This window comes from Amphiura filiformis, chromosome 10 (genome assembly GCF_039555335.1).
Source record: "Amphiura filiformis chromosome 10, Afil_fr2py, whole genome shotgun sequence".
NCBI lineage: Eukaryota > Metazoa > Echinodermata > Ophiuroidea > Amphilepidida > Amphiuridae > Amphiura > Amphiura filiformis.
The window spans coordinates 44,524,239-44,535,329 of record NC_092637.1 but is presented as its reverse complement, the minus strand read 5'-3'; the positions used below and the strand labels follow the sequence as shown (position 1 = coordinate 44,535,329).

At 36.1% G+C, this 11,091-nt stretch overlaps 1 protein-coding gene across 2 annotated transcripts in view; it reads right to left on the bottom strand.

Moving 5' to 3' along the window:
- Nucleotides 1–8,031: 8,031 nt before the first annotated feature.
- Nucleotides 8,032–11,091, bottom strand: part of LOC140162910 (exocyst complex component 3-like) — a 75,334-nt gene continuing 72,274 nt past the window's right edge. For both annotated transcript variants that reach the window (XM_072186220.1, XM_072186221.1), the window contains 2 exons: nucleotides 10,304–10,396; nucleotides 8,032–9,050 (listed from right to left, as the gene is read on the bottom strand). In XM_072186220.1, the coding sequence (XP_072042321.1) occupies nucleotides 8,964–9,050; nucleotides 10,304–10,396 (180 nt within the window). In that variant the 3' untranslated portion in view covers nucleotides 8,032–8,963. The remainder of the gene's footprint in view (nucleotides 9,051–10,303; nucleotides 10,397–11,091) is intronic.

The window sequence follows — 11,091 nt, the reverse complement described above, 5'->3', positions numbered from 1 at the left end:
CAGCTGTTATAAATATGCCTAAAGATTCAGAACTAATAACTGTTTTCACAATATTTCAACATAAAAAGAAGGATGATTTATTTACGCGCATTTTGATACCCCTTTTGTCCAATTTTGTTCAATATTGACAATACAGCAGTGTTTTGAAAGAAAAATACCCCAATTTAAAAGTTGCAGTAATTTGTATTGATTTGAAGTAAGCGCGAAGATAATGGCGGGCTTTACGTGTTTACAGTGCTGGCATTATAACCATTGATCGCTGTAAACTGCAACTTTTAAATTTGGGTATTTTTCTGTAAAAGCACTACTGTGTTGTTAATATTGAACAACATTTGACGAATGGGGTATCAAAATGCGTGTAAATAAATCATTCTTCTCGCTATGTTGAAATATTGTGAAAACAATTATTAGTTCTGAATCTATAGGTGCATTTATAACAGCTGAGTTACTTTTTGTGCAGACTTTAGATCTTGCTCCTATAAAGCCAGCTTAGAAGAGCAGAGAAGTTAATGTTCTCTCAAATAACATATTTTAATTTAATCAAGTGTGATGCATCATAGAAAAAAATCATAGCAGTGCCGTAAACGTTTGCCTAATGGCGCACCTGGGGGCTCCTTTGCCTTGGGGTAAATAAGTAAATTTCATGTGCAAATAGAGAGCTCCCTCCTCTGAAATCCCAACAAGAATTAAGGTTTTGTGCCTTTATTTGCTGGTGGGAATTTTACGGCAGGGCACTTTCAGTTTGTGTCTAAAATTTATGTTATGTCAAGGGAGCCCATAGCGCCATTAGGCAAACGTTTACGGTATTATAAAAGTATTTTTTAAAGTTGCCTTTTTGCAGTATTTTACTCATGTGATGTAATACAGTAATTGTGAGCAATTTCATGTGATGTTATAGTGTTCAAATTTATAGTATATAGTATAGTGTTCTGATTGGCTTTGAATTATAGTTTGTTCAATTAAACGTAAGTAGGTAGACAGGAAATAAAAGCTACATGTAATAAGGTGTAACATTATTGTGTGTGTTTACCATAGCCTAGACACACCAACTGAAAACTTTCCAAACTGGGTCGTATTAAATAGGTTTTGGATTGATTCCCATTCATTAAATTTTGGAAAATCATCAAATTTCAGTTTTGAGCACCTTTGCTTCCCGGCCCACAACTCAACACAAAAGTTGGTAACCATGAGAGTTACCAAATGGTGCAGAAAAGGGGTAATTCTTTTACCAGTAGCGAGGACCGTGAAATTGGCAAAAGGGGTACTTGGGGAAATGTGGTTATTTTATGTCAATATTTAGTGTCATTGAAAAGGGGTGTTTGAAATTCTAGTCATTGAAAACCACAAAAAGGTGGTTGTTTTTGGCCAAATTTTGTCCTCGATTTTGCATGAAAAAGGGGGTAAATTTGATGAAATATCATTGCAAATGGTAACTCGGATGGTTACCAACTTTTGAGTTGAGTTGGGAGCAGGCTTTGTTTATAGTAGCATACATGTAGATATGCTCATAGTCTGCAAGTATTTAAGCTGAAGACAAAATTTGACATTTTACATGAAATTTTAATAGCTCAATAGTAAAGAAATTAGCTACATGTATATAAATTTGAATCAGGGTGGGACTTTTGTCATCACTACTGCTGTTTTCCTCATTTTTTTGCCACATTTTTCATTGCAAAAATACCTAAGATACTTTCAGTGTTAATGAATTATCCTTCACTTTTAAGCAATGTATACACAGTTTAATTATTTACACTTCATGGGGTCACTGATGAATGGTCCTTTAATTTATTCAAAATCCAACTCTGTTTGTACAACTTGCAGTGTCTTAGTGAGCCATTCCTTCACATTATATTGTTGAGTTGGAGTATATTTTTAATTACAGGCATTTTTCTTTTCAACTCGGTTTATGCAACTCAGACGTACATGATTTGTTATAGCAACACATTTGAATGTACTGAAACATGGTGCTGAAGCCTGTAATTTTAGTCACATATATGGGTGATTTATTTAAAAAGATGGCTAAGGCACTGATAATTTGTTTGAATGCATTAAGGGAAGGGGTATGAACGTTTGGACAGTATTTATTGTGGGACATTAGAGCACATCAGATATATCGAATTGCATTCTGAATACGAAGAATGGCCTTCTGATATCAAATAATTTTGATTTTTGAAATTGCAATGTAATACACATTTTATGGCAAATCATTAAAAATTGATATTTTGATATTTTTGTAAACTTTATAAATCTGATGATTTCTACCTAAAGTGTATGTAGGTGGGATGAAAAGCCGACGATCAATTGAAAATTTTGACCTTTCGTATTGAAGATATGGATTATTTTCCCCAAAACACCCAAAAAAATTAGGTCTCTTTGGGAAAAAATCAATATCTTCAATATGAAAGGTCAATATTTTCAATTGATCGTCAGCTTTTCTTCCCAGCTACATACACTTTAAGACTATATCATTAAATTTATAAAATTTACTTCGAGGACGGTTATATCTCCAAAATGTGAAAAATATAACATTTTAATAATTTGTCATAAAATTTATATTATATCGTGAATTTCAAAAATGAAAATTATTTGATATCAGAAAGACATTCTTCGTATTCAGAATGCAATTCGATATGTCTGATGTGCTCTCATGTCCCACAAAAATACTGTCAAAATGCTCATTCCAAATCCCTTAATGTGCATGGGCAAATATTTTTGTCTTTAGAGATGCACCATTTGATCTCCAGGAGGATGGGGTTTGATGTTGAAGTTAGGGCAAGTTTTTTACACTAAAGTATAATGCCCAGGTACTTTAAAAAAGTTTCATGCATGATTGTACCAGTTACATGAGGTGAGAATTAAACTGAGAAACGGTTTTAGTGGGGAATTTTTTCTGGAGTGATAGTGGTGAAAGTTTTTTTGCCCATGTAGCAGTGGAAGTGTTTTTCAACAACAAGCCCCCCAAGTCAAATGGTGTGTCCCTTTATTAGTAAAGAAATGTCTACATTTCATGTGTTAATGCTAATTGTGTAGTTGTAATCATTTGCAATGCCTGTATGTTGTTGTAAACTGTTATTATGCTGCTTGCTTGCGTATGTTGATTAAATGAGAACATATTAAAAGTAGAATTGATTGGCTGAGTTGTTTTTTGAGTACAAGTTTTGAAAATTTCAAAAAGAGACTGGTGCACATTTCTTGATTTAAGGTAGTGGCCTCTGTGACCTTGAGACCTCATTCATTTCGGATATACTAACCCATATGCGGTTTGTTTTAGTGATACATAGTTACTCATACGAACTATTCAAAACCATTCCTTACAGTGGAGTCAACTCTTTGACTCCAACGGATTTAGGATGACAAAATATTGTTTTTGTTATAAACATGGAAAGTTATTGTTTGTGTAATTTTTGTTAAACCAATGGCGAGGTCAAAAATTATGATATCTTGGCCATGCTCCCCCGTCCCCAACAGATGTGTACAATCAAGGAGTTGGGACTAAAAAAGAAATATGTAGAATATGATATAAAGATTGCTTTATGAAAGGCCAAAAATAGTTTTGGCCTAATTGAACCCTAATTTTGAAAAAGGTAGCATTACAAATGAGTTCTGAACCTACACCTACAAAGACCTATCACACAGCCCGATTTGGCAGTTTACATCGTAATTTCATAATGTCAGGGTTCTGATTGGCTAATTGAATCTCATCATCAGCACTTCATTGTCAATCAATCTGCATAGCATCATGTGACGCTGGAGTGGGCTACTCGCGAAAATAACACCTCGCGAATACATGCAATAACGTATTACAAGTATAGGGAAGGACTGGGCAAACACGAAAATAACATTAGCGAAAATGTGTCTCTCGCTCTAAATCGCGAAAATTACCACTTATACAGTACAGTAGTTCTTTCTACATGATCGGTCGTCCAGTGCGAAAGGTCTTTGTAAATAGTGTAACATTTTTCATTTTCAGAAATACATACAATGGGCTTATTCCATTTGAAAACAATAGACACAAATTTCTACCTGGATTTTATAAAATGTGAACTGATCTGATCCACTCAGGCCAAAGTCGGAAATTGAAAAAGTTGAAAAAACTTGCTCAGTACCTACATACTGATGTTGAATCCCAAGGTCTCTTGAATACTTGGTTGCAAATTCCAATTTCTAATGTTTTTTATTGTTTTTTCTCTTCTTTTTCATTATTGCGAACTTCAGCTTGATTGGATCAGATCTGGTCACAAATATAATAACACAAGTTTGTGAAAAAATAGTTAAAATATCGGTCTCAGTTCATTTTCTTGCGGGTTGGAATTTTCAACATTTCACACTTGCATTTCAGGGTGGCATGGAGGGGTCGATCACCCTCTTATTAAATATAATTTTTATGTAGAATAATTTTTTGTCCAACAAACATATGTTACATGACACAAATTACTTAAAAAACAGATTGAATAATATATATGCAACAAAGGAGTATGAATTGGGCCTAAAGTTGTGAGTGTAAATGCAAAAAGAAAAGACAACACAAACTTCCTTTGTTTTCTTGTGATTTTATTGTATTTTTCCAAGATACAATAACAATATAGGCTACATTAACATCACATAAACAGTACATACATGTACATGTTACATTGACCAATACAAATCATGAGAATATATTTTGGTACAGAGTTTTTATTAAATATTCTTGGTCTGTGGCAAATGCACACACAAACATGTTACATATACATGTATTTTGATAAAGTTACAATTATATACTGCCTCCAAAATGTAGCCGAACACTTAAAACAAAAGCTAATTCCTATAAAGAGACTAAAACTAAATTACAAAATAAAGTAGTTGATAGATAAAGCATTTTGTTCTGTGTATTTTGATATCTCATTCAGTATGATACTTAGTAATTTGAATAAAAGAGAGCTTTTCAAAAGTGAAATTTGCATTGAATTTTCCCTTGAAGCATACAGACATTTATCACAGTAGAGTAAGCGTTGAACCCATAACAAAAGGTAGCAGAAATTGCCTTGAAGGAGGAAATATCTAAATTTGCACTTTTGAAACTCGACCATTTCTAATTCAAATGAGTATAGCTTAGTGGAATAAAATCGCATTGTGCCGAATAAGGTATCAAAGTATGCATATCAAAATTCTCCATTAATTGACTACTTTATTTTGCAATTTACATATGGTGTTTTTAAGATATGTTTTTTTTAAGTGTTTTTTGACGCAGTATATAAAACAATATTCTTTTTTCCTATGTGATACAAAATGTAAATGATTTTGGCACTTGATAATTGTAAACTTAAAAATGAATATAAACAAAGTTAGTTGTGGCTGTGTTGGTATAGTTTATACAAATGGCAAACATTGCCCAAAACATTGCCAACAAAAATCAAAATAGATATATGGTATATACACAATCATCCCGCAGGACAACAGGGCCTGTGAAAGTTCATCACCAAGACAGATTCAATGCTGACTTCAACATTAATCTATGACATAACCTGTTGTTGATTTGTGAATCCGATGTCTTTCAAAGCGTCACAAAATGTGGACCAGTTTAACATCAAAATTTTACAAGTTCATGCCCGTGAAATAGTAAAATTATAAAAAAAACGTTGGCATTTATACTGGCCTTTCAAGTGTATCAAAGCGCTTTACATTTATTCCGCTGTCGTTAGAATATGTCAGCTGCCATACAATGCCCAAGGCATGCTCATACCTTTAGGCGGCGCTCAATGGACAATATTCCTAACAGCTCCCCATTTCAACCATGGGTAGAGAGAGACAAGTGAGGTAAAGCGCCTTGCCCAAGTGCACAACATGATGGCACCGCCACCGCTGGGGCTCAAACTCGCAACCCTCTGATTACGAGGTAGAGCCTGTACCGCCGCTCTGTGCCACCCCAGGGCCTTTGAACTGAAGATTTTGGCTAATTTTGAGCATGACTACTGACTGTGTTTATCCCAGGTGATGACTAATATATCATCTCTGGTATGGCATCTTGCCTTCCTTCAATATAAATCAGATTCACATGTTTCTGAAAATATTTTCAAATAAATGATCTATCTAACCTTTAGACTCTTGATTAAACAATTTCAATATTTTTTTCAATAAATTCATGCTTTTATTTTACACATATTGCACATTTGGTATCATTTTACTACCTCAGGTCCATTACTACTTAGGCCTAAAAAAGAAAATTGTTTGATTGGCGTAACCCGACTGACCCTAAAAATAGGCCTGACCCTAGACTTTTTTCTAATTTCTATGCAAAAAAATTAAAAAATTCAATTAAAAAAAAGAAACAAAAGAGTTCCAAGGCCTTTATCATACGCAATTTACCGCTTAAAATGTGTGTAAAAAAAAATAATCCCGACCGACCTACCCTAACTTTTTTTTTTCATGTTACGCCAATCAAACTATTTTCTTTTTTAGGCCTTACTACAGAGTCAAGGGGCAAAAGAATTTTATAAGAATTTTCTCCCAAATCGCACAAGTAACGCCCGCGATTGAAACATCGCGCTGCTCTCTCGATTTACGTTTTACAAAACCGTTGACCAGACACTCGTTGATTTTCACCAAATTCCTGAATTGTTATAATTTTGTTATACATTTTATTAATTTTCAGTGAGAGCTCTTCATGTGGAGTTATTAGTACCAAGTATGTGAGTTATTATTATTACTGTTTTAATTTGTCAGTTTTCTGTCACTGATGCACCATATCTCGATAATTATCATTTACATAAAATGGCCACTTACACATTAAACCACCTGTTGTTATTACCGTAACCACCTGCTGTTAGTAACCACCCGGGTATAAGCCCACCTTCAGGTATAAGCTCACCCCCTATTTTTCAAAACATTCTGGGAACAAGGGTGCACTCGGCTATAAACCCAGTACTAAATTTTGGCCAAGTTCTTAAATCAAATCAATGCTTTTCTCTCACATTTAAGAACAAATAAAAAAAAATATCAACTGATAATTAACATTCCACACTTAGAATGTTAAGAAATTGACATATATGATAGAAATTACTGGTACATTGGGCATATACAAATGGGGATGATTCCCGGGGATGATTTTTCTTATTTCTAAATTCAAGTACTAGCCCCTCCCCAGGTATAAGCACACCCCAATTTTGAAGTGAAATCTGCCATCTAGGGGGGTGGGCTTATACCCGAGTGGTTACGGTATTCTGTCGGTCGGACATCCGGGCTATCTCTAGTCTCGGGCCCAAACTGCATGTGGCTCACGATTTGTTGTGAACAACAGAAACCGGCTGTGAAGGAGGCTACATAGCGATGTTGCTGGAGTGACATTCAATTTCGGAAAAAACGACACTTTCGACCATGGAATTTAATTTTAAGTTTGTCAGTATATAAGCGGTAAATCAAGTAAGTTTCTTTCACTCTGAAGACTTAGAAATGGTTGTTTGATTCCACTGATTATTTGCGATCGAAATTTACATTACACCAATGACAGAAATAATCAAAAAAAATCGAATCAGGGACTTGTTTTCACTCGAACATCATCAACCGGAAGTGACGTGACACGGACCGACAGAATAAGTACATACATTTATATAACATAAGCAGATATAGTCTGCAGCATGTGCTCCAGTACCGAAACTAGTTCACTAGCCTCAAAAGGCAGCTGTTATTTTTAAAGGGGCATTTCGTGATCCAAAATTAAAGCCTCACACCCCCCCCCCTCTTTTCTCCAAAAATGTTGAGATTTTTATACCACTGGAAAGTGACCTCTGGCTGCATAATGTGTATGTACTAAAATAATCTTGCAGATTAATTTGTTTAGCAAATATATCGTCAAATTTGAATTACGCGTAATTACAACAGTGTCCTATGATGCAGTGTAATACACAGAATCATGCAAACTCACAAACGAAAAATCAGATTCAACTGAAATTTTGTGAATAAGCTTTTCTGTGGAAATCTACTGAAAAATTATTTCTGGAGCAAAATACCACAAAGTTGAACTGGCTTACCGTATTTCCTCTATTAGTTGCCCTCCTCTATTAGTTGCCCTCTTCTATAAACGCTTCCTACTCTTTTTTTTTCCAACCATGATGTTTAAGAAATGCTGAAATTTCCCTGATTTCTTGTGTAAGTAAGCTTACCACGGTCAACACATGATAGGTAATGGTCAAAAATGACATCGTAAAACCCAGAAGTGAACCGGCTCAACCGGAAGTCATTTATGTCTAGTTCAAAGTTTGTAATTTCGCCATGATTTTTAAGCTTTCCTAACAATAAATGCCCCCCTTTTGGAAAATACAATGCCTCAGGACGTTTAATAGAGGAAATACAGTATATCGAGATGCAGGAGGTATAGACAAATCTGATTCCACAGCATTCCTACACCTCAATGGTAGCCATTGAAGTGGGCCACCCACCTGATGCAGGCTTTGCGAGAATTTTAAACTGTGTTCCATCACCCGTGTGATAAAAGGATGCTGAAAGTTTACAATGCAATATTATAAGATTGATTTTGAAGCAGCGCTTTTCCACCCAAATTGGTCAGTTACAAGCACAAGTTTGGTGCGGATGGCCCCCAGTAATGGCGGAATGAATTCTGACCATCACTTGGCTCGTCGAATTAGTGTATAGACGAATCCAATTTCACGCATTCCTACTCCTCAATGGCAGCCATAGCCGCGACGGGGACCCAGCTATCTCACCTAAAATGCGAAATGATGCGGCCTTGAAGGGTATTTTAAACTGCATTCTATCACCCGTGTTACACGTAGACAAAAGAATGATGACAGTTTACAACACAAAAGAATCTAACATTGAATTTTAAGCGGGTTTAATCCACCCAATTGGGTACTCACAACACCTGTTTGGTGCATGCGGGGAACCAAATATGGCCGACCAAATCCTGACTATCACTTGGCTCGTCGGATTAGTGTATACAGCTAGGAGCCTATAGTTTACACACAGACTGCTTATTTCTGTGGCAAGGAACTAAATATTGTTTTTTGATTTTGATTAATAGGTCGTTCATTATCCTCACCGATCGTCTCCACTATGGTCTGTTGAAGAAAGAAAGAAAGAAAACGCAAAATTAGATTTCACATGTTGTGACCATTATAATAATGCTAGGAGGTATTAGCTGCTGGTCATATTTCTTAACCCTTTTTTCCTTTATTCCACATGGAAATGCTAATGTACTTGTTTGCATGTACAACATTCACAGACCAGCAAAATACACTCAGAATGAAACATTCAAGGTTAACATGTGCTCCTTTTATTCGTATGTCAGATTATAGATATTTTTTAACTCTCTCAACAAATTTTTTTTTTAATTCAAAAATTTCCGAATTGTACATTTTCAGCATGAAAAATGCATTGTACAAACAAGCCTAATATTCATAACCTCATTAATATATGCGATACATGCGATCCAATCATTTATATTTATTTGGAAAAATGCAAACGCTGAACGCGGTCACTAATAAACAACAGTAACTTCCGCGTGCGCCGTGTTGCGTGTCGAACAAACTGCGCGCACGCTGGCCGCTGTATTTGGATTGTGCGTTACCATATTTGCACAGATTGTGATACGCACTTCTGTTATTGGTTGTTCAGTTTTAGCCTGTTCGATTTTTGAAAAGGCAAAACGTAATTTTTTTTTATATTTGAGGCAAATTGTGTGATATTTTGGAAAGTGAAGAGATGAAAGTGACGGTTATGAATGAGGTTAATAACTTTGCACCGGTACTATGTCGGGCATTGTGAAAAATCTAAACATTTTGCCTTTGCACCTTGGAATATCCCTCGGGGCTGCGTCGGGATATTCCCCGGTTCCAAAGGCAAAATGTTTAGATTTTTCACAATGCCTTCCAAATAACCGATGCGCAGTTATTAACCTCTAATTGGTTCAGTGGTGTTTGAGCTTACCTGTCTAGCATCAGTGGCGGTTACATCTCCACGTAGGATTAGCAGGTTGCAAAGGTGATCATTGCGAATTAATATCTGGGTACTTATGTGGGGGTGGGGATGTGTATGCTTTCTCTAATTAATCTTACCTATGGAGGGGTGTGTATGCTTTCTCTAATAAATCTTACTTTCTCTAATAAACCTTACCTGTCTCGCATCAGCGGCGGTTACATCTTCACGTAGAACTAGCAGGTTGCAAAGGTGATCATTGCGAATATCTGGGTACTTGTGTAGGGTGTGTGTGGGGTGGGGATGTGTATGCTTTCTCTAATTAATCTTACCTGTTTGGCATGGAGGGGTGTGTATGCTTTCTCTAATAAATCTTACTTTCTCTAATAAACCTTACCTGTCTAGCGTCAGCGGCGGTTATATCTCCACGTAGAACTAGCAGGTTGCAAAGGTGATCGTTGCGAATATCTGGGTACTTGTGTACCAAGGTCTGAAAATAGAATCAAATCAACATACTTAGTTAACATTTTTGATAAGCAAAAGTTCTCAAAACAGATCCAAAACCATACTAGGTGAAATAATTCCTTTGAATAGAGGCCGTCAGCCTTTCGCCATCTGTGGGTAAAAGCTGGTAAAATTGATACGGTTGCATTTCCCTTTATTGTCATGGGACCAAATCTGTGAACTAATCTCTACGTTATCACATGATTTCTTTTATACTTGAAGGTAATTATATTGATTTACCCACAAGATGGCCGAAAATGACGTCACACTGACGACCTCTATTAACCCTAACGACCTAAGGGCTTTTTGGCGACGGGAAGGGAAAGAAGGAAGGAATAAAGAGAGAAAACAAAGAAAGAAGTTGTTTGCTCTGGGTGGGATTCAAACCCGAGACCCCTTGCATGCCAAGCACTTGGTCTCTGACAATTTGGCACGGGTGTTGGGCTTCGCTGGCTAGTGAAACCATGCCTATATATCATTTAGGGCAATTGTGTCATCACACCACATGGGATACATGCACGAACAGTGCATATATCAAGTAGCATTTTGTAGTACCTGGTACAGTTATGGTTAAGGAAGCCTATATTGAGTTTCGATAGTGGTAACCTAACTCTAACGGCCTAAGGGCTTTTTGGGGACGAGAAGGGAAAGAAGGAAGGAATAAAGAGAGAAAACAACTGA